At 62.1% G+C, this 22,606-nt stretch overlaps 3 protein-coding genes across 7 annotated transcripts in view; 2 read left to right on the forward strand and 1 right to left on the reverse strand.

Annotated features, from left to right (window-relative positions):
- The window catches only part of SIN3B (SIN3 transcription regulator family member B), a 35,802-nt gene extending 31,923 nt beyond the window's left edge, over positions 1 to 3,879 (forward strand). The window contains 4 exon segments of the mRNA XM_027584324.2: positions 140 to 232; positions 1,290 to 1,384; positions 1,616 to 1,820; positions 1,947 to 3,879. Of these exon segments, the coding sequence (XP_027440125.2) occupies positions 140 to 232; positions 1,290 to 1,384; positions 1,616 to 1,820; positions 1,947 to 2,177 (624 nt within the window). The 3' untranslated portion in view covers positions 2,178 to 3,879.
- Positions 3,880 to 8,182: 4,303 nt separating this feature from the next.
- F2RL3 (F2R like thrombin or trypsin receptor 3) lies at positions 8,183 to 10,244 on the forward strand. Its single transcript, XM_027586021.2, has 2 exons — positions 8,183 to 8,492; positions 8,797 to 10,244. The coding sequence occupies exons 1-2, from the start codon at positions 8,390 to 8,392 to the stop codon at positions 9,864 to 9,866; spliced, it is 1,173 nt and encodes a 390-aa protein (XP_027441822.1). The 5' UTR covers positions 8,183 to 8,389; the 3' UTR covers positions 9,867 to 10,244.
- Positions 10,245 to 11,378: 1,134 nt separating this feature from the next.
- Positions 11,379 to 22,606, reverse strand: part of CPAMD8 (C3 and PZP like alpha-2-macroglobulin domain containing 8) — a 77,891-nt gene continuing 66,663 nt past the window's right edge. For 3 of the 5 annotated variants that reach the window (XM_027586584.2, XM_027586582.2, XM_027586585.1), the window contains 13 exons: positions 22,348 to 22,513; positions 21,367 to 21,453; positions 21,149 to 21,285; positions 20,592 to 20,747; positions 20,433 to 20,495; positions 19,478 to 19,662; positions 17,731 to 17,818; positions 16,746 to 16,820; positions 16,040 to 16,145; positions 15,841 to 15,951; positions 14,833 to 15,042; positions 14,130 to 14,253; positions 12,834 to 13,984 (listed from right to left, as the gene is read on the reverse strand). In XM_027586584.2, coding sequence (XP_027442385.2) covers positions 13,894 to 13,984; positions 14,130 to 14,253; positions 14,833 to 15,042; positions 15,841 to 15,951; positions 16,040 to 16,145; positions 16,746 to 16,820; positions 17,731 to 17,818; positions 19,478 to 19,662; positions 20,433 to 20,495; positions 20,592 to 20,747; positions 21,149 to 21,285; positions 21,367 to 21,453; positions 22,348 to 22,513 — 1,599 coding nt within the window. In that variant the 3' untranslated portion in view covers positions 12,834 to 13,893. Of the gene's footprint in view, positions 12,332 to 12,833; positions 13,985 to 14,129; positions 14,254 to 14,832; positions 15,043 to 15,840; positions 15,952 to 16,039; positions 16,146 to 16,745; positions 16,821 to 17,730; positions 17,819 to 19,477; positions 19,663 to 20,432; positions 20,496 to 20,591; positions 20,748 to 21,148; positions 21,286 to 21,366; positions 21,454 to 22,347; positions 22,514 to 22,606 lie in introns of those variants that run through there. The other 2 variants (XR_003518501.2, XM_027586583.2) reach the window with 2 other exon arrangements.

Consider the following 22,606-nt stretch of genomic DNA (forward strand, 5'->3'; position numbering starts at 1 on the left):
ACGTGGCTGCCAGCCTGCCCGATAACCACACACTCCTCTTACTGGGCCCTGGAGGCCGGGGAAGGCAGTCGTAGATGCCTTTTCAGCCTCACCTGGGCTCTCCCCGTGGCTTCAGCTGCTCGTCCCCCTTCTTCCCTAGGTCATGTTCCTCCAGCGCAAAGGGCAGGTGATCATGACCATCGAGCTTCTAGACACCGAGGAGGCCCAGACAGAGGACCCCGTGGAGGTCCAGGTGAGAACCTCAGCCCCATGCTCTGCACCTCGAACCCACCGTGGGGGTCAGGGGCACCCACGGCCAGCATTGTGGGCCCCCCCCCACAGCCCTGGGCACACACTGGCCAAGCCCAGGCTGCCGAATGTCCACCCAGAGAAGCCTCACTTGCAGCCCGAACGCTGTCCTTGGAAGCCTGAGCGGGGAGCCAGTGGGGGTGTTCCGGGGCAGGAGGCCATGTGAGAGTCGGGCCGCCCTCCCCCCACAACCCTGTTCCTGGCTCCTCCCGCCTGCCGCCAACACTGTGATGCCCCCTTTGGGCCCGCGCTCCGCATGGTCGCTGAGACCCTGGGGTGCGTGAGCCTGCGCTCCACGTGCACAAAGCCCAGAGCCCTGGCTCGCGCTCCGTGACTCAGAGATGGAGAAATCCCCTGGCCTCACTCCGGGATGCACGTTCCACCTGGGGTCCTGGGGCCTGTAAGCCCCCAGCCTGCTTCACAGTGTCAGGGCCCCCCCCCCCACCACCACCACAGCCAGCTGGGGGGCTCCCTCACTGCATCCTTTCCTATGTGCTTCGGGGGTCTGCACATCCTGCCTCTTCCGGAAATTTCCAGCAAATGTGGTTTGGTTAGGCTTGAGTCTGGAGGAGCCTCTGGCTTTTAGAGGGTGGCGAGTAGATGAAGGGTCATGGGACACTGCAGGCCATGCCCAACACAGCCCCAGGCGGCCCCTGCAAGCCCTGCCTTCTGCTCATCCCCAACTCCTCCCTGGCCTTGCCCTGCTGCGTGTGTCTTGATGTCGTTCCTGCTCTCCAGACCCGGCTCTCCTCTGTGTGAGGGCCCGGTTCCCTGTGTGAGCTTGTCACGTGACGGACAGAGAGGATGAGACGTGGCAGGGATTTATCCACGTGAGCATGAAGTGCCACAGCTGTCGAACTCACGGCTCTAGACGAGTGCTCCATCCAGAGCCGCCGTCTGGTGGCTTCCGTCACGCGTCCGCTTCTCACTAGCTGCCATCCTCCTAATGCTTTTGCGGGGTGGGGATGAAAACACAGGCCTGCCTCCCTCTGGCCCCACAGCACCTGGCTCGGTACGTGGAGCAGTACGTGGGTACCGAGGGGGCGTCCAGCTCGCCCACTGAGGGCTTCCTCCTGAAGCCCGTGTTTCTGCAGAGGTAAGAGGACCCGCACATGCGCTTCCTTCCCCGCGGGCCCAGGGAGGCCCCTCCCGCCGCCGGCAGCACCGGGCCCTGACTGGGTTTCACGCGTTGCTGGTGGGAGGGGTTGGGTGGTGGTTTCCACTGCTTCCATTTGCATTTCTCCAACCCCGGGGAAGTCGGATGCCTTCCCCGATGCTTACGTGCCCGGAGGATTTCCCAGTCTGCAGATCCTCCTCTCGCCCCCAGGAACCTCAAGAAGTTCCGCAGGTGGCAGTGTGAGCAGGTGCGCGCCCTGCGGGGTGAGGCCAAGAGCTCCTGGAAGCGGCTGGTCGGGGTGGAGAGCGCCTGCAACGTGGACTGCCGCTTCAAGCTGAGCACCCACAAGATGATGTTCATCGTCAACTCTGAGGACTACATGTACCGCCGCGGGACTCTCTGCCGGGCCAAGCAGGTGCCCCTCCCCGCCCACGGCCGCCTGGGAGGGGTGCGCCCCTGGGCTCCGGGCTCTGGCCCACGGCCGTCTGGGGCTGCCCTGACTCCGCACCCCTGCTCCCCCCCCCCGCCCCCCCCCCACCAGGTACAGCCCCTGGTCCTGCTGCGCCACCACCAGCACTTCGAGGAGTGGCACGGCCGCTGGCTGGAGGACAACGTGACGGTGGAGGCGGCCGGCCTGGTGCAGGACTGGCTGATGGGCGAGGAGGACGAAGACATGGTGCCCTGCAAGACGCTCTGCGAGACGGCGCACGTGCACGGGCTGCCGGTGACCCGCTACCGGGTGCAGTACAGTCGCCGTGCAGCCTCGCCCTGACTCCGTCCGCGGCCGCTGCCCCGGCGCACAGCTGCACCGGGCGCTTTCACGAACCAGCTGAGGGGCGCAGAGCGGCCCCCAGCCTCGCTGCTACAGGCTGCGAGCGCCCGAGAACGGTGGGGTTGTGTTGGCTTGTGGCCCCGTGCTGCCATCCCTTTCGGCTTCCCTGCTTCCTTTGGGCCCGTCCTGTGCCAAACCTGAGTCCTTCCTGCCCTTGAACTCGGGGGGGGCTCACTCCCTGCTGGAAGGGGGAGGATCCACATGCGAGCCAGGGAGCAAGTGATTGCCTTATGCACCTGCTGGGCCGCTTTTGTCACACGTGCCAAATCCCCAGGCGGGGGCACCACCGGTCCTTTTGTGCATACAGTGTCTGGGAAAGTCCGTGATGAACCGGGCGGGGGTGTGTGTTGGGGTTCGAGAGACCCCAGCATCGAAGGAGTCGGGCTGGGGTGGAGCTGCTTGAAAAGCACGTCCTTCCTGAATGGTTCCGAAAGCTTCCAGAAACTTCCCGAGCTGGGCCGTGCCTGCATCTGGTAGTCGGGGCCTGGGCTAGGCCCAGCTGATGCTTGGGGTTCTTGGTCACTTTGAAAGCAGGAGGAGCCCTTTCAGCCAAACTGTTGAGATTCTGCTTTGTCAAGATATAAAGTGGGTGGGCAGCACCAGAACTGTCGAGAAGACCCCACTCTGGAAAAAATGAGACTCCTAACCCTGTATTGACCTGGCAGCCGCACTCGGAGCTCTCAAGGGGAGGGGGCTCAGCCTGAGACTCCCGCTGAGCTCAAGCGGCCCCACACTGGGAGGGCCTAGCGGTGCGACCGTGTACCTAAGAAGGACATTCTAGAAAAATATATATATGCACACACATATTTATTCATAAGCTCTCTTAGTGGTTGTAACTTCTGCAACAGCCAAGTCCCACGGTTCCTTGGGCAGTGAGAGCCTTCTTCATGGGACTCTGCAGACCTGCCCTTGACATTGCCCTTCCTACAGCCACCGCTTGGACGGGGTATGGGCGTGAGGGGCTGAGGCAACTGTCCTACAGAGGTGTGCAAGGTTTTCTGTGCCAAGAATGCCAAGCAGTTCGGGCCAGGGACCAGGTCTTTAGAATTCTTGCACCCTGAGAAGCCCTGGCCGGGCTTCTGGCACCATCGGAAGGGGATCGACCAACAGCGGGGCCCAGAACCATCCCTGTGTGCAGCCTCCTGCCCAGCAGCCAGCCCTCACCCTCCCAAAACTGAGCTGTGCCAAATCCGCGGTTCTGGGAAGTGGAGACGTGTTTCTAGAAGTTTTCTAGGAGTTACCTGTGGAACTCAAGGTTTGCAAAACCTTTGACTCGGGGTCTGGGCGATTCCAGGGCCAGCGTGACCCGCCCAGGGTCTCCTAGCCCGTGTTTGCTCAAGTCTACCAGGCACTTTGTCCACATCCTTGTTTTGTAAGAAGGGAACTTACCAGAATTCCTGAACCAGAACTTCCCGGCGCCATCCTTGGGAGCCCGTGGCCCCCTCCGTGCCTCCGTGTGGGCCTGGGGTGTGGGCCACACCCTGCCGAGCCCCGCCCTGCATGCTTCTAGGGAGCGTCTCTTCTGTTTTTGAAGAATTTCTGTTCTGGGGCTTGTACTTCCTTTGCAGCTGTTTTGAATGTAGTTTTCCTTTTCTATTTATTTGCACATTAAAGTTAAAAATTAAATATTGACCTAACTCCATGAGATCCTCTCCGGCCTTGTTGCTTGCCGTCGAATCCCCATCTGCCCCTGCGCCCCCGCAGTTCCCAGACCCCAAGTGCCGCCCCCTTGTGGCCACCCCATGCCTCTGCAGGAGGGCCCTGTTCCCGCCCCAGGGTGTCACCCCACCCACAGAGTTTTCTGGAAAGTTCATTCCCAACTCAGTTTTTATTTTCAGTAGAAAGGAGAGGAGCGGTGTTTCCTTTGAGTGTTGTGCATGGGAAACCCAATTTAAAGACTGGTGTTGGCTCTGAGCTTGCTCCGCCTGCCCAGCACGGTGTCTTTCCCTCCCGCACCCCACAAAGCCACCCTCCCTCCGTGCTCTCTGGTCCCTGCTCCCAGCTGGGCCCCCCCTTCCTCTCAACACACCTCCTGTGACTTTGTCATCACCCCTTCTGAGCTCACCTGGGCCTGCTCCCATCCAGCCCCGCCTCCAAGGAAGTGGGAGACCACAGCTCTTCTTAGGGTCCTCTTAGCGGATACCCCTTGAGGCTCCTGGCTGGCCTTTTCCTCCACTTCCCCACCAGTGCCCACCGCCAGGCCTCACCAGTCGAGTCTCCGAGCTGAGACTGCGCTGCCCATGGGGTCTGTCCTCTCCCAGGTGCGGTCCTCCATCTCCCCGAGTGGTCCTTGCTGCCTTCCAGGGAACCCCTCGTCCATGTGCACCCCACACACGATGTCCCCTGGTGCTCCACACCTCCCCCTCCAGAGAGTCGGGGCTTCTGGGGAGTTTGGTGAATGAGGCTCAGCTGTCCCAGATTCCTCCTTGCCTCAAGCCCACGTCGAGGATGGGTCTCGGGGCCCTGTGTGCCCACGGACTGGCCTTCCGGTTGGAAGCGCTGGGGAGAGGTGTCCTGGGGTGTGGGTCCTGGCCGCTGCAGCCTCTGGGAAGGGCATGGGAAAGGGCACCGGGTCCCCGGAGTGGGCGGGCCCTATGGCTGCGATCAGGTTGCTAGAGGAGAGACTGGAGAGAGGGTCTCCTGGCCCTGTTGGGAAGGGGGAATGACCAGTGTGGATGAGGACCCGGCCCCGTGGACGCCCAGCCTGCATCCTGGTGAGGCGCTGAGCAGGGGACCGGCCTGCCAGGCCCGGACTCCTCACCCGCGGAGGCGCCAGATCCTAAGGGCCTGTCATTCCAACCACCGCGTCTGCAGCCCTGGATTGCACCGCAGTGAGAAACAGGCCTGATGAATAAAGCAGCCCTCCATCGTCACCGCCGCCCACCTCTCTTCCTCCCTCCTTCAAGTCTGGGGAGGGGCCGAGCCGCAGGACCAGGTAGGCGGCCCTCCCCTCCCCAGGGTGGTAGAGGGAGCAGGTGTGTGATGCTTGCGGAGGTGGCGGGGGGGGGGGAGGGGGGCTCTCCAGTGGGGCCTGATGCACATTTATTCTGTTATTTATTCTATTATTTCTCTCCTCTTATTCTGTTATACCTTTTGCAAGGTATAAGCCACACTTTGCCCCTGATGTCCTGGCTGAGAAGGAGGCTGATTGTTCTGAACAGCAAGTTGACCTCAAGGCCGTCTCAAGAGGGGTGGGTGGGGACTGGGGGGAGGTAGGACCTCCCAGCAGGAGGCTGAGGGCTGGAGGTGTGGGGTGAGATCTGAATGCACCCAGCACCTCCACAGCCACGGTCGCTGGAAGGTTGCCCGAGGGTCTCCGGCGCCTTGTCCGAGCTCCGAGCTCCAGCATGGGGCCCGATGGAGCAGCTGGGACTGAGGTCCCCCGGGAGGAGACACGGGGCATCTGGGGTTGGGGGAGCCAGACCTCAAAGCTGGCCGGGGTCAGAGCACCCTCTTCTTGGCCGGAAGTGGGTGACTGTCCCTGCCCACGGGCTGAGGCCCGGTGCGGGAATCAGGGGAAATGGGGGCACAGCGGTGGGTGCCCATCTGCCTTCAGAGTACAACAGAAGGAAATCACGGTCTCCACGAAGACGGTTCCGCGAGAGGCGTCACGTTGGAAGGACTCGTGGCGTCTCTAACTGGGGCTCTGACCTCCATCCAACACCGGAGACGGTGAGGTGGGCCAAGAGGGGCTCTGGGGGCTTCTGGGGGTTCAGGTGGGGCTGCAAGCTGAAGGAATCCAGCACTAGCTACTGACTCGGATCTGATTGCCCTTCCCCCCACCCCACTATTTTAAATAAGTTTTTAATTGTGTTAAAATGCACATAAAATTTAGCCATTCTAAGTACCCAGTCTAGTGGCTTTAAGTACCTTCACATGGTTGTGCGGCCATCCCCACCCTCCGTCTCCAGGACTCGTCATCTTCCAAACTGCAACTCCGTCCCCACGAAACGCGGACTCCCGGCCCCCGCCCCCAGGCCCTGGAGCCCCCCATCTCCTTCCTGTTCCTGAGAACCCGACCCCTGGAGGGACTTCATCTTTGGCGATCATATAGCTTTGATGCTTTTGTGACTGGCTTATCTCACTCCGCATAATGTCCTCAAGGCTCAGCCATGTTGTGGAAGAGCTTGTATCAGATTTTCCCTCCTTTTTAAAGCTACTATTCTACCCTTTTTAAAAAATGTGAGTTTTGGGGACACCTGGATGGCTCAGTTAAGCGTCCAACTCTCGGTCTCAGCTCGGGTCTTGATGTCAGGGTGATGAGTTCAAGGCCCCGCGTTGGGCTCCATGCTGGGCACGGAGCTAAATAAATAAATAAATAAAATGTGAGGTTTTTATGGAAAGTGACAGATGATATAGAAAATTCCACCAGTACAAAAAAAACCACACAGAGAAAAGTAGGCACCTAAGTCCCTCTCCCCAAAGCAGCTGCCCCCCAGCGTCCTCCAACAAGTGCCTCACCATGGCAGGTCGCCCTGCACCTCCTGTGTCGGGCCCCCCACCCCGGCTGGCACAGGGTGGTTTCTGTGATGGGGCTGTTGATAGGCATCCCCGCCTCTGTGCGGCGGGGAATACCCCGGTACGGGCAACTTCCTGTGTGCGTGTGCTTGCCATCGATTCCCAGACACAGGACTCCCGAGCCAAACCACCCTCCTTGGGGGGCTACCGTCCACCCTGCCCCAGAGTCGCCCAGCTGCTAGCCCCCCAGCCTCCCGTGCACAGGTTCCCTGCTCCGCTCCTGGAGGGCAGGAGGGGGTCCTCATCTGGGTTCCCCTGTGCGCTGAGCGTGACCTTGGCCACGAACTGCCAAGAGACATAGGCGTGGCTGAATTTGTCACGGGTGCCGGTGGAAACAGTCCGGAAACGGGGGAGACTCCCGGCTAGGACCCTGTCCCAGCCAGAGCTCTCTAGGCCTCGGTCCCCCACCCTGGGCTGGGGGCAGGGACCTTGGCATCTCACCCTCAGCTGCACTGACTCTGTCCAGGACTGCTCCGTCACTTCCTGGCTGGTCCCTGTGACCTCGAGTGTGTGGCTAGATTAAGGCTCCCAGACCAGGACACGGCCACATTGCTCCCCTTCTCCCACCCCTAGTTCATTTCTTCTTCCCTGACCCCCCACCACCCCCTCAGGGTTCTCTTGCTCTCAGACCGCCCCCTCCCCCCCACCACCACCGTGGCCTAACCCTGACCACACTGGTCGAGAACCCCCGTGAAGAGCTTCCCCAGGGCAGGATGGTCGCGGCCTCTCCCCCGGAGGGGCAACAGAGGGGATTGTGTGCGGAAGAGAGAAGGCGTACCCTCCCCCCTGAGCCCCTCTGCGTTTTTTTCAGCTGCAGGGTGGGTGGCTCAGGGGCCACTCTCAGGCTGAGGTATGGCCATGACCATTCCCAAGAGCCCCAAGGGGAGGATGGGGCCAGGACGGGAGCAGAAGGGGCTCTTGGGCACCGAAGGGGGCCGAAGCTGGGCTCCTCTCTGCTCCCCAGGTCAGCACTGGGGGTCCGGGCCGAGGACCAAGACCTCCTCAGATACCCCAGTCTCACAAAGTGCCTTCCCCTCCCTGCACCTCACTTTGGGCCTGCCCGCCCAGGGGAGCGGGCTGGGGTATGAGTGAGGCAGCAATAAGGCAGGCAGCCCCCACAGAGGACCTGGGGTGCTTGCAGCGGGGGAGGATGGCTCACGTGCTCTGATCTGGGACCTGGGGAGGCAGGGCTGTGGTCCAGCCAGCCACAGGCAGGAGGTGGGGAGAGGTTTCAGGAAGGGCCAAGAGCCCCTGAGTACGTGACCCGGCAGGCTGTCGTGGGAACAGGGGCTGCAGACAGGACTGGATAGCAGGAAGTAGCCACTTGGCCCATAGAGGCTTTCTGGGCTGACCGGGGGCTGAGGGCGGGGAGTACAGCCTGGAACCTCCTCCCCCATCCTGCTGGCCCCACACCTGGCCCCCGCGTGTGGAACTGACTGACTGCTAGCTCCCAGGCCTCCTCAGGCCACACCGCGGGCCTGCCGCAGGCTTGTGGGGGCAGGGGCTGGTTTATCTCACTGGGCCCTGTCCACTCCTCCACTGGCGCTCAGGAAGCTGGGGGTGGGGGTCAGCCAGGCAGGAAGCCTGAGGTCAGCGGCCGCAGCCCAGAGCAGCCGGCGCCCAGCCCTGGCAGCATGTGGATACTCGTGCTGCTGTGGCCCGTGGTGCTGGGGTTCAGCCTGGAAGATGACAGCCAGAACACCCTCACCTACGACGAGATGGGGAGCACGGGGGCAGGTAATGGCGAGTGACCTTGGGCCCTGTCTTGGGCCTGGGGGGGAGACCTAGTAGAGTTGATGAGTGGGAGACAGGGAATTGGGGAGGGGGGTCCTCCAGCCCAGCCCGGAGCCCATGGGGCTGGGGGTGTCGTGTCCAGCCCTGACCCACCAAGCTGGGGGCTCCTGAGAGCTGGGGCCTGGACTGTAGCACCACCCCCGCCCCCCCCCCCCACCGCCGCACCGGGAGCAGCACCAGCGGGGGTTGGGGCCGGGAGGTGGGGGTGACGCCTGGACTCTCAACACCTCTATCCCCTTTCCCCCAGATGGCACAGTGGGGCCCTTGAGCGGGCCCCAGGAGAAGACCCCTCACTCACCCCACCTGCGCAGCTTCCCCGGCCAGCTCCGGGGCAACAGCAGCAACATTCTGGAGCTCCCAGACAGCTCTCGGGCCCTGCTGCTGGGCTGGGTGTCCACGAGGCTGGTGCCCGCACTCTACGGGCTGACCCTGCTGGTGGGGCTGCCCGCAAACGGCCTGGCGCTGTGGGTGCTGGCCACCCGGGTGCCGCGGCTGCCCTCCACCATGCTGCTGATGAACCTGGCGGCCGCCGACCTCCTGCTGGCCCTGACACTGCCGCTGCGTGTCGCCTACCACCTGCAGGACCAGCACTGGCCGTTCGGCGAGGCCGCCTGCCGCGCGACCACCGCCGCGCTCTATGGCCACATGTACGGCTCCGTGCTGCTGCTGGCCGCCGTCAGCCTGGACCGCTACCTCGGCGTGGTGCACCCGCTCCGGGCCCTCACCCTGCGCGGCAGGCGCCTGGCCGCTGGGCTCTGCGTGGTGGCCTGGCTGGTGGCCGGCGCCCTGGCGCTGCCCCTGGCGCTGCAGCCGCAGACCTTCCAGTTGTCGCACTCGGACCACGTGCTGTGCCACGACGCGCTGCCCGTGGGCGTCCAGGCCTCCTACTGGCGACCCGTCTTCCTCTGCCTGGCCGTGCTCGGCTGCTTCCTGCCGCTGCTGGTCATGCTGCTGAGCTACGGGGCCACCCTGTGCGCGCTGGCGGCCGGGGGCCCGCGCTACGGCCACGCACTGAGGCTCACCGCGCTGGTGCTGGCCTCGGCCATGGCCTTCTTCGTGCCCAGCAACATACTGCTGTTGCTGCACTACTCGGACCCGCGCCCGGACGCCTGGGGGGACCTGTACGCCGCCTATGTGCCCAGCCTGGCGCTCAGCACCCTCAACAGCTGCATGGACCCCTTCATCTACTACTACGTGTCTGTGGAGTTCAGGGACAAGGTGCGGGAGGGGCTGCTCTGCGTAGCTGGGGGCGCCTCCGCCACCTCCAGGGAGGGGGGCGCCCAGGGCACTCGCACCCGGTCCACCTCACTCGTGTGAAGGCCCCCCAGAAGGCGGGGCAGGTGGAGAGGGGGTCGTGCGGGGTCGAGCGGGGCCCCCTCCTGATTCATGTCTACCGGGAACCCCTGAATGTGAGCTTATCTGGAAACAGGGTCTTTGCAGGTGTTATTAAAATTCGGTCATACTGGCGTAGGGGAAGCCCTAAATCTGCCGTGACCAGTGTCCTTATAAGGAGAGGCCCACATGCACACAGGGGAAGAGGCCATCTGACCACGAAGGCAGACATTGGGGTGAACAGGACGACTGCTAGCAGCCACGAGAAGCCGGGACGGCAGCCTGAGACGCCCTCCCTCGGAGCCCCCCCCAAAGAAGCGAACCCTGCCCACATCCTGATCTCAAGCTTCTGGCCTCCAGAATAGTCAGAGAATAAATTTCTGTTGTTTTAAGTCGCCTGTTTTGTGGTTTTGGGTTAGAGCAGCACCAAAAAAATGAATATAGGGGTTAAATGCATACTCCCAGGCCCAGCCAGCTCCCTCACGTCCAAGGTGGGGCAGAGGCAAGGCTGATGCTGCCGTGGACCCGCTCCAGGAACCCCCTCCTAGGAGGAGGCTTGGGCCGCCCGCCCCCCTCATGGCCCAGGCAGCCAGGAGGCTGGTTGGCAGTCCTCCTTCCCCAAAGCCCAGCATCTAGCCCTGGGATGGGCTCCAGGGTTTGGGGTGTCTCCTGGACAATCACCGTGGAGGCCCTCGTTCTGCTCCCCAGAGCCCGGTGCGGCCTGTCACTGGGACCCACAGGACTGTCACCTACTGTCACCTTGGAGGCAGGACGGTACCTCTTCCCCTTAACCCAAGGTCTGACTCTTCTTGATGTTAACGTCCCCCACCACCCCAGGACCAGGTGGGTGGGCAACGGGAGGGTGGACCGGTGGGCCTGGGCAGGGGCTACAACCCTGCGACCCCCACCCCAAGCTGTTTACCCCGGGTCTGAGCCGTTCTGAATGGAGTGGTGGGGGGGGGGGGTACTGCAAGGGGTGGGGACAGCATGGGGCACTTTGTCTGGAGCCACGGAGACGTCAACTGTGGGAGGCTCTCCCAAGGCAGAGGGGGGTGGGGGCCATTCCTGGGCTCCCCATCGGGGCCCGTATGTGTCTGGTCTAGAGAAAAATGAGCCAGTGGGTGGGCAGCCCCAGGACACACGCACATGCCCGTGAGCCTGGAAAAGTGTAAGATCAGCGAAGTACACCCTTGTCAGTAGCCTGGTTGATGACGTAGGAGTTTTCCAAGATGTTACCGCTGGGGTAGGGGTGCGGGGAGGCTGGGTGAACGGTAGACCTCTCTGTACCGGTAGAATTTCTTACAAATGCACGGGAATCTATGATTAGGTTGGGGTGCAGGTGTTCGAAAGGCTCCTCCCCGCCCGGCCCTGAAAGGCTGAGCTGGAGACTAGGGAACAGAGGTGCTGGGGGGCCTGACGGGAGCTGGGCCTCCAGCCCTCAGTGCTGCTCCCCCACCCAGGCCAAAGCCTGTCTGTGACTCTGGAAAGGAACTTTTATTATGGGAGCGGCCTCCACAGGGAGCGGGGGCTGGTGGGGGTGAGGGGCGCGGGAAGTGGCCAGGGACCCACTGGCTGGGCAGCGCCCTCAAGGGTCTCTGTGCTGTCCCTGCTGGAGGTCAGAGACGAGCGGCACTGGCCGCCATAAATACCACTGCACAGGGGAGAAGACAGGCCATGCCCGTGAGGGACCAGAAACAGGTGTGCCCTGAGGGTCACAGAGAGGAATGTGACCACAGCTGGAGGGTCCCCCGAGGAAGGCAGGTCTGGTTGCGGAGCTGGGGCTCCCCCGCCAGGAAGCTGGGAGAGGGCAGTCCCCCCATATGGCTTTCCCTGAGGGCCTGGCCCTCTTGGCACCAAACATTCGGGGATCCCTGGGGTGAGACAAGATGGGGGTGTGTGGGGAATGTGACAGTTATGGGACAAGTCGAGGTCTAGGTCCGGGGGTTCGGCAGCCCAGGTGCCCCAAAGAGGGCCCAAGCTTTGCATTTTGGAGAAAGGAGGCCTGTTTCATTTTGAAGTTGGTGATGAGGGGATGGTTGCTTATCTATGTCCCTGATTTGGCTAAATGTCATCGTGTCTCCTCCGACAGAGGCCTCTGGCCACAGGTCCTTCCCGGGAGCATCCCCTCTCCTGGAGCGGGAGCTGCTCTGGCCCGAGGAGGGGGTGCCCAGCCCCAGGTGCAGCTGGGGAAGTGGGGGGATCAAGGCTGACCCTTCTGTTGAGGGAGGGCTGGGAGGAGGCCCGTCATCCATCGAGGCAGGTCTCTGCGTTCTGTGTATCAGGTTCATTTAGAGGCTGGGTTGCGGCCACCTGGGGCGGGGGCCGCCAGCCCACCAGAGAGTTAAGGGAACTCTCCCATCAGTGGCCCCCTTCCGGTGAGACCGACAGAGACAGGACGCAGCCAGATCAAGTCCTCCCGCTCGGAGCGTTAGGAAGAGAAGCCACTCTGACTGAAGAGGGAAAAAGAGAAAGACACCGTGTGGGCTGCTAGGCCTTCGGGGGGGCCGGCGTGCCCTTTGCTGAACCCACCTCTGCGTCGTGGCTCAGCCTGGCTGCCTCTGCCCACTGCGGCAGGTGCACCCCCCTGGAGAATAGGCTCAGGACCCTGCCCGCCCCCACCGGGTCACGGTGGTAGGACAGGTTGTTCACTTCTGGTCCACACAACAACGTGGGTGGATGGCAAGGGAACTCCGCTAAGTGAGAAAAGCTGATCTCCAGAGGATTCCGTTTACACAGCATTCCCCGAATGACAGACTCTCCGGGTGGGCGTGGCTGTAAAAGGGCAGCTGCTGTGTACCTTGCCCATGGTGGTGATGACACAGAGCTACCCATGGGGGAAGACGGCAGACTCAGATGTGACAGTGGTGAAATGAACAAGTAAGCTGCAAAGTTTAAGGGTGTATATTGTAATCCCCAGGGGCTGAATCAAAATGGAATCCTAAAAAAATATTCCATACATGCAAAAGGAGGCACACGGAGGACAAAACAGAACAAATATTGAAACAATAGCCATAAGCCCAGCTCTACCAATAATTATCTTAGATGCACCTGGACCAAGCCCCAGTGCTTGGTGTGGGATGACAGCAGCCCTGAACTTCTGGGACTTTGCTGGATACTGGTGGAAAAGAATTCCACTAAGTTCGCTGAATGACGCTGACCACCTGCCTTCGCCACTAGCGTGCGGTAGGGAGACCCTGCCAAGGCAGGCCGGGCACGGGTGGACACAGCCCGCGGCCTGACAGTGCAGCCAGCCCCAGGGGCTGGCACCTACCTAAGCTGATTAAAGTCAACCTGTGGCTTAAACCTCTTGAGTTTGTTGTAACTAGACCCAAAAGATTCGCCTCCTCCAGGAAGTCGGCCTGGCAGCCCTTTCTCAGCCTCACCCCACAGGGCTCTCTGGTCTCCCACCCACTTCCTCCTCCCTCCCCTGGGGTGACAAAGATTCTCTGATCAAACTCCACTCTTTCTGACTAGGTCTCCACTTCTGGGCTTTGGTGTTCATCTCAGCGCTGTCCAGTTATAGCAGGAACGCTCTACGTCAGTTTAAGCCCGAATTCCCACTCCATACCTGATCACCCTCGATATCTAATCCATACCTGATCACCCTCGATATCTAATCCATACCTGATCACCCTCGATATCTAATCCATACCTGATCACCCTCGATATCTAATATTTAATCGAGTCCCTCCTTCCCACCAGCCCTGGGGCACTGTCTGATACCCTGGCCTGCCTTTAGCGGGAATGCTGTTAGGTGGGTTCAGCCACAATCCCCCCTTCATCCCTGATGTTTCCGGTCAGTAATTCTCGGTCCACTGACCCCCCCGACCCTTGGCTATAAACCCCCCCTTTGTCTTGTAGTATTCAGAGCTGCGTCCTGTCTTCCCCTCCACTGCAAGACCCCACTGCATGACCTGCTACCTATCACCAGTCCCCTCCCTTGAACAGTCTTCCTTGCCATCTTAACAAGCATCGTGAATAATTTCTTTCTTTAACGGGGTTCCAGGGCGCCTCATGGGCAGGTCTGTCCTGGGGTTGTGTCCTCGGGAGGGCTCAGCCTCCCCACGCTCGTACAGGCTGTTCTCTGATGGGTGTTGGACAGACTGTGGGGAGAAGAGAGAATGGATCCCCCACCATGTTCCTGGAAACCTACAGGCTGACCTGTCTGTTGGTCACTCCCACTCCCTGTCAGGTCCAGGGCAACTAGGGGGAAGGAGTTGGGGTGGGGGGGGGGGGCTTAGCTCTCACCTGTCCTCTGCCTCCTCCTCCAAGTCCATCACCTCATGGCCATGGCCAGCTGCCAGGTGCCCGGCGTCTGGGGGAGCTGGGTCATAGTCATAGCTGTAGGAGGCAGAGGCCGGTGTCAGCTGCTCTGGAAGGAAGCGGGGGCTAGGTCGGTAGGAGGGCACTGGAGGGAGAGGATCTGGATAGCAGACAGCTCAGAGAGACCATGAAAAGGAGATGATGTGTCCCAGAGCAACAGGCAGGAGGTGGGAGGTCACAAGGGTGGGGCAAGGGGACACAGCGTTCAGAGATGGGTAGTAGACGCAGAAAGGCACAAACTTGGGGTGGGGAGAGACTCAGCAAGACTGAGGAGCGGCAGAAACCCAGATGCAAGGAACCAGAGATGGGGGAGGACACAAAGCCTAAGGAACAGAGACAAAAAGACAGAGACTGGAGGGGAGATGCAGGGGCCACAGCTAGGGGGAAAGCTGGGAGGATCAGGGAGAGACAGGGAATCAAGGGCTGTCGGGGGGGGGGGGGGGGGGAAAGGGGCGAGGAGGGGAGGAAGAGGAGAGCGATGCTAGACAGGAGGGAGGAGGTGGTGGGGAAGGGGAGGAGGTGCTGGGGAGGAGGTCATAGCAGGGAGAGGTGATGGAGAAGATAGGGCAATGCACTATGTCCAGGGGGAGCTGAGGTCCCAGAGGCCAGACCCAAGGTGGGTCCTCACCGAGGGCACAGTGGCTAGGGGGCGCGGGCTCCAATCTCGCGCGGCGTAGGCAGGCAGCCTCCTGCAGGTGGCAGGCGCTGGTGTAGAGGACTCCGTCGGAGCCGCACACCGGCTCCCCGCCGGCGCTACAGTAGCGGGCGCAGCCACAGCGCGCAATCTTCGCCCCCTCCTCCGGGGCGGCCGCAGGACCCCGCGCGCCCGGGGACCAGCCTGGGGGCGAAGCGGAGTCGGCCGGCTCTTCGGGACCCCAACCCCCACCTGGCCGGCGCCTCCCACCAGGCCTGGAGTGGGGGAAAAGTCCCTGGGGGCAGGGACGACCTTCCCCAGGGTAGGGGCGGGTGCGCGACGGTTACTGGGAGTCCCTGAGCCCTGACCTGGTGGAATTTGCCTACCATTACGAAAACAAATAGAAGTTATCAACGAAAGCAATATAAACCTACTTCAAAATGTTTATAAAAAAATAAAGAAAAGGACCCTGAAGGACACTCCAGCCCCGTCCAGACCTGCGCTGTGGCCACTCTCCGAGTTCATGGCCAGGGCCCTGCAGTTCCTACACCTCTGGTTTGTGGAGGAAGGGGGCACCACCGGTTCTGCTCTGGGCGCCCTCCCACCCCAATCGGCCCCATCCCCTCTCCAGTCTCCCGTGCACCCCGCTCGGCCCCGCCCCTTCCCGCTGCCCGCCCACACCCCTCGGCCCCGCCCCTCATCACTGCCCGCCCACACCCCTCGGCCCCGCCCCTCACCACTGCCCGCCCACACCACACGCTCGGCCCCGCCCCTCCCACTGCCCGCCCACACCACACGCTCGGCCCCGCCCCTCCTCACCGCCCGCCCACACCCCGCTCGGCCTTGGCCTCAAAGTGTGCGCCCTTGACCGAGCTCCGTCCTCCTGCCTTTACCAAGCTGTCCTCCTCTGCCTAGAGACCCCGCTTCCTTGCTCTGATCTGAGCTCCAAGAGGACGGTCGGGGTGGCTGGTGGTAAGGGGAGGCGGCGGCCCGCGCACTCACCGGGGCCCTGAGCCGGGGCGCGCTCCACCTCGTTGCACGCGGGCCCCGCGCACAGCTCCTGGGCAAGCGGACTTCGGGCACTGACGTTGTAGAAGCGCGTGGCTTCGAAGGCTGCGGGACGAGGCAGGGGAAGAGTGACCAAGTGATGGGGTGACAAGGTGAGGAACTGAGCCGGGGGTGCGGGTTCGCGCGGGCCTACCAGGCTCGTAGTAGTCGTACACAGAGACGGGCAGCGCGGACGTCCTGCCCACCACATGTTCACGCAGCGCCCGGAACCGCACGCAGGTCAGGCACCGGCTGGGGATCTGCGGGGTTAGCAGAAGGGCTCAGGCCTGCCTGGGGCCACTAGGTTCAGGAATGAGCTACAGCCCCTATGCTCTGCTAGGCCTCAAAGCCTGGGGCCCAGAACTGGCGGATTTCGGGGTACCCAGGACGTGTGAAACACAAAAACATGATTCCACTCGGTCCCGTGGGTCCTTCCATCCTACCTGGAAAAATCTCTCTGCTGGTCTTTCACTCCCCACTCCCGCCCCATCCCCCGCTCCCCCAGCCCGTGGCCACCACTAATCTGCCCTGCGTCTCTATGGATTTACCTGTTCTGGGCATTTCATATACATGGGATTATGCACCATGAAGCCTTTTGTATCTGGCTTCTTTCATTCCGCACGGTTTCCAGGTTCATCTGCACGCATCAGCGCCACATTCCTTTTTGTGCCTGAATACTATTCCATGCCCTCCCAACTTCTCCCACCCAGGTGAGCTGGCTGGGGCACTAAGCCACCAGCTGCACCGGCTCTGCCTGGACTGATTGTCCCCGTTTCTCTTTCATGATGAGATGGTAGCAGGAGCCGCCCTGGGCCCTGACAGCCCTGCCCCTGCCCCCGCCCCCACCCCAGTGACAGTACCTCATCAAAGTAGAAGAGGACTCTGCGTCCGGCCACCTCGTACCTCTTCAGCGTGAAATGCTTGTCAAAGAGCAGCTGACGAGGAAGCCAGAGGGTCAGGATCCACCCAGCCCCTCTGTCCCCAGTGCTTGCTTCCTCCCCGGTCTCTGCGGGGCCTTCACTGGTCAGTGGGAGCTGGGCCAAGGCCCCAGAGGCTGGCGACTTGCCTGTGGTCACCCAGCAAGTCCCCACGGGCCAGGGCCAGGGCCAGGGGATGGCGGTCAAGGCTACCCAGGCCCTGCCAGCCCACCCAGCACCCGGGAGAGGGTATGTGAGGCTGGTTGCCCCTACCCCGAGCTCCTGCCTTCCCTCCCCTTCCCTTACTACAGCCTCCCTCGATCCAGCCCCAGCCCTACGCTAGGCCTCCCTGTGGCACCTGAGGTGCCCAGTTGAGCCCTGCCACCTGCTTTTATCTCAGCTGCAACATTCAGCCACCATCCAGCCTGGGAAGTCACAATTTTTGATACATAAACCCAAGGCCTTTGTGCGGGCCCTTCTCCTTACCCTGGTGCTCTGCGCAGCCTCCCTGATCACCCATGCCCAGGACCGGCCTGCCTTTCCTTCTCCATCCTCCCCCAGAGGACGGAGACCTCCTCCAGCTTCAGGCGAGATAGCACCCCCCTTTTTGTGCCTCCCGCACACAAAAGGGGATGTGGGACTGGTATCTCTTGAGTTTGAGGGCAGTGGCAGGTTTCTGGGGAACCAAGGCTGAGGCTACCCTATGGCACCCCACGTTGTCCCTATAGCACATCCATATTTGCTGAGTTCCTCCTCCACCACCTGGATCCCACCCCTTCCCACCTGCCTCTCAGCAGGTGGCCAGCCCCAAAGCACCAACTCTGCCCAGAAAGAAAAAAAAAAATTATGAAGGGCTGGGAATTCGCAACCCGGACAGGGAGGTCAGCTAGAGACCCTGCCTGGCTCCTGCCTGACGGCGCCACCTCACCTGCTCCAGGCTCTCGATGTCCACCCGGAAGCCCGAGAGCAGGGGCACCTCCAGGACAGCCATATTGGAGGACCCTGCATGCAGCCACCTTCCAATGAGAGGAGAGATAGGCCCTCGAGCTCAAGCCCCATGGCGGAATTCATGGCCCCCTCTGACACCCACAATCCCCACGAATGAAGTCCTGGGGGAACCCAGCCTGGGCCTGGCTGGGTGGCCCATCTGTACAAACACAGCTGGCCGGGCCACCGGTCAGCCCATTTTCACAGCTGAGACCCTGAGACCATAAGGAGAGGGCTTTGCTGAGGGTTCTGGGCCTGACCCAGGCCTACTGACTCTGGGTCGTGTTTGCCCCGAGCCCTGTGCTACGTCCCCAGCACAGGAAGCAGGCCCATGGGGCCACGGGAGCCCTGGTGACTAGGAATCCCCAGTCACTCCCCAGGGCCAGCCCTCCGTGTCCCCTTCTGTGACATGGGGTGTGCATATTGGCCTCTGGGGCCTGCTCCGTGCCAGGCCCCCCAAGTGCTGGGTGCTGGTGACAAGGAGGGTGGCTGACCTTCACAGAGGGACCTGCAGACTGTGGGCCCAAGGGCCATGGCGGCCACAGCCCGTGGGGAGGCTTCCTGTGGGGGTGCGGCCTGAGCACGCCCATATCTGGATGGCACACAGTGGTTCTTTCTGACACATCTAAGAGAGGAACAAAAATGTCCCCAGCAGGCCTCGTGGAGCCAGAGAGTTGGGGCCAGCCCAGCAGCTTCCTGCTCCCCCTATCTCAGTCAATGGCAGGTTGGAGGTCATGGCAAAGGAGGGCGGCGTAGGATGGGCTTTGGATGCCAGGACAACCATCCACCTTTGGGCTCCCAAACCATCACCATGGCAATGAGCATCCTGTGGGGGCAGCTGCCCGCATCTCCCGTGAGGACCCTCTGTGGCCTGGTCCTGGGGTCGCCGTCAGGGAACCCAGAGGCCTGCGTCTGGTGCACCAGGCAGGGGTCACAAACAGCTGTCCCCACCTGGGCCACCTGCCTCACCTACCACTGGGGTCTGCTGCATCCATCTGGAAGCTTCCATCTCCCTCCTCATTTCAAAAACCATCTGCAGTCTAAGTGCCTGACAGTAAGCGTTTGATTGCAAAAGCATCCATTTCAAAGATACCCATCTTGGATCAACATACTGCCGACTGTGTAACACACCTACAGATAAACAGCTCGACAAGGAGACAGGCGCCCCCCCCCCCACGAAATTCCCCTTTTAGAAAACCCCAGGTCACTGAGATAACCGGCCCGCCTTTCCCTTCCCGCTCCCTCATTCCTGTGCTTATCTTTTTACATTTGCCCATAAGAGGGGACTGGCGAAACCCTCTGCCCCCACCCTCTGCCCCCATAAAAGGCAAAGCCCTACCTAGGTCCAGACTTTCTCTCTACCCGTGACCTCACTGTGTGGCCCCGGGCGTGCCCCGTAACCTCCAGGAGCAGTAAGTAATGAACCTTGTCCCTCAGAGTTCCCCGATGGTTCTTGCTGAGGTATCTTGCAACCATAACAGGAACCACCAGAGCTGGGCCCGCCCCCACAGTGGGAAATGCAGCAGGGGCCAGAGGCGTGCCCCCGCATTCCAGCTGACAGCCACACAATCCACAGGCTCAGACTGAGCACCTGCTCAGTGCCCTGGTCCCAGGAGGCCGTGCTCCTCTGATATGACCCTCCTCGTAGGCCCAGGCAGGGGTGTCGGCCAGCAGGGAGGTGGCCTTACCTGGTGCACACCTCCAGGGTCACCTGGTACTCCTGGTGATGCTGGTCGGCCGCCGGGTCGTCATCATCAGCGGAAGAGGCGGAAGCAGGGGTCCGCCGCGGCTCAGCCTCCGGCTCCTGGAGGCTCACAAGCAGCTGGAAGGCTGGTTTGGCCACGGGGTCTGGCACGTGGTAGGTGACATCAATCTGGGGGGTGTGGGAGGACCGAGGCTTAGGGAACCCGGGGTGGGGGGAGGGGAGAGGCAGCGGCATGGCCAGAACGATGACAAAAGTGGCATCGGCGGCAGACGTGGGGACTACGGTTACTTCATTTAGCCCTGCAATGGCCCAAGCGAGTGTAGGTCTGACCGTCATCCCCTTTCCACACATGTCAAGCCCAGGTCCCACAGCCTCCAGGCCTCTCCCACCTAGCCACTGTGTTGTCTGGGCTCCCGTTTTAGAGATGGGGAAGCCGAGGCTTCCAGGGTCTCCAGGCAGACTTGCGCTCTGACCTCCAGCCAGAGCCCACAAGACCAGCCTGCCCCAGCCCAGAGTGCAGCTAAATCTCAGGGAGGGTGACGGAGAGGCTGTAGGGAGGGCGAGGCTGAGGCATCCTGGTCCAGGGGCTGGGGGTGGGCGCCCAGGCAGGGCATCCTGGTCCAGGCAGCCGCAGGGAGAATGAACATGAGGCACTGGGTCAACTCCGGGGGTGGGGGAGGGCATCTGCTTATGGTCAGAGACCACTGGATTGAGGGTCAGATGGATTTTCTTGGGAGGAGCCCCCACACCTGAGAGGAGGCACGGCCACCTGCCTTGGGCAGGCGGACTGCATTACGGGGGGCAGACGGTCTGCCCCAGGGTCTCTCTCTCAGCTGCACACATCCGCCCCACTCAGCCTGGCCCACCGTTGAGCTTGCAGCCCGCAGCCTGCCCCTCTGGGCGCCCCCAGTGAGCCCCCGATGTCCCTGCAGCCCCACCTGCATCAGGCAGCAGCCTTCACCCTTGGCGCTCACAAACAGCCCCGTGGGGAGGCTGGGGATCTGAAAGAGACAGGACACCATGACGCCCTCCGCAGACACACCAGGGTGGGTGGGCAGCGGGGAGGGGCCCCCGAGCCCTCGTCCAGGAATACACACCGCCGCTGTCTGCAGAACCTTCTGGTTGGCCCTGTGCAGTTCAAAGGTCTCCTGGTAGTCCAAGTTGGTGGAGGCCAGGGAGACGGTGAGGTTGATGCTGCCAGCATAGGACAAGATGGCATACTCTGCCAAGGCCTGCAGAGCCACGCAGGTGTCCTGGGGATAGACGAGGAGGCACTGGAAGCCCCGGCAGGCTCCCTGCCCCCTTCCCGGGAGGTCCGGCCCAGACCAGAGGCACCAGGCATGGACCCTCTCTGAAGGCCAGGGACCCATGTGGCTGGGAGGCAGAGTGAATCTGGTGCAGACATCCACGGTCTGGGGGCCCCGAGAACGGGCAGGCATCTCCGCAGAGGCAGAGGCTGCGTCCCTGTCCCAGAGCCTGGTGCGTGTGTCCCTCAGGCTCCACCCCCTGCCCTCCCCCAGACTCCTTGTCCCCCAGGAGCCACCCTGGGACTTGAAGCAGGCGGTGGCTTCCTGGCGAGCTCTGAGCCCTGAGCCTGGACCCCAGTGACCCCGGCTGGGACCTGAGCCCCTTCCTCTGGCCCTGCTCAACTCACCTGAGTGGAGGAGAAGCCCCCGAGCGCGTTCCGCTGCTGGGACAGCCACTTCACCACGGGCAGGGCGGTGGCCACGTCACCCAGGAGGGTGTAGGTCAGCAGAGCATAGGCTGTCATTTCCACCTCAGCTGAGACCACTGCAACGGATGAGGCTGGCTGGGACCCTTCAAATGCTGGGACCCAGCACCCAGCACCCAAAGCGGGGGGCCAGCCAGTACCTGACCGAGAGACCCCATCGCTGAAGCTCAGGAATGCATCCTTGTCCACGTCCCGGGAACCCGTCAGGCTCCAGTGGGTGACCCCATCTGCAGGGCCAGGGCAGGTCAGGGGCCACGACCCAGTTCAGTGTGTGGCCTGGCATCCCGTGGGGAGGGTCAGTGCATATGGTCTCAGGAAGAGACATCGGGGGAGAGGGGGGGCCAGGGCGGTGAACCCCAGGGGAGGAGGGTGCCAGGGCAGAGGGCTGGGGCAAGAAGGGCCTTGGGGCTGTCTCCGATCTGCAACTCCGTGACAGACCCCGTCCCTCTGGTGCCCCTGGTAGACATCAACGGCCTCCGTCCTGACGGGGCCCTGATGGGGCTCCAGCCGTCCCCACTTAGGAGTGAGGAAGCCACTCGCTACTTGCAAAGGCTCCGAGGATTCTGAGCTCATGTGAGGTGCAAAAAGCTCTCAGACTACAGAGAAATTGGCACTCCCTGCCCAAGCAGGTACTCCTAGACATGGTCATCCAACTGGGTGGTTTTAGAATTTTGCTTAATTTTTTTCTTTTCTTCCTAGCAATGAAAGCATTCTTCAGGTGACATCATGAGCTGAGAAGCTGCTGGGGAAGGTGGGGAGTGGGGGCTGCGATGAGGGCTGGAGGTGGGAGGGGAGGGGGCTCAGTCTGAGAAGTCTCTGCGACCGGGGCTCCCCAAACATAGTGGGTAGTCATTTTGTCGATGAGGAGACCCACATCCTGAAGATGGAAAAGGCTTTGCAAGGCTCACCCAGCGATGGAGGGCGGGGGGGGGGCCCTCCCTGGGGCAGGGGTTGCTACCCCCTATTTCACAAGGGAGAAAAATGACCCTTGGGCTCAAGCCACTTCAAATGGAGCCACTAGGAGATGCGACAATGAGTAACAAACAAAACAGAGCGAGCAAACACATGCCAAGCATGTGTTCATGAGCTGTCTACTGGGGTGCACTGTGGGGGCCCCCTACCCTGCGTGATGGCCAGGCTGCGGAGCTTCCGGAGCGCTGCAGGGGCTGCCAGGCTGCGGAGCAGGGTCAGCGCGTAGGTGGTCAGGGCGCTGCTGTAGGGGTCCGCGGCCAGGGGTGCACTGGACTCCAGGAAGTGCTGCGCTCTGGCAATGGCGCTCCTCTCCTCCTGCAGGGTGGGGTTCGGTGAGGAGTGGAGCGCTGGGAGGCTGCTCTGCTCCCCCACCCACCTGCCCACCCACATGCCTAGGGAGAGCGCTGG

The sequence above is a fragment of the Zalophus californianus genome, chromosome 1 (genome assembly GCF_009762305.2).
Source record: "Zalophus californianus isolate mZalCal1 chromosome 1, mZalCal1.pri.v2, whole genome shotgun sequence".
Lineage (NCBI taxonomy): Eukaryota > Metazoa > Chordata > Mammalia > Carnivora > Otariidae > Zalophus > Zalophus californianus.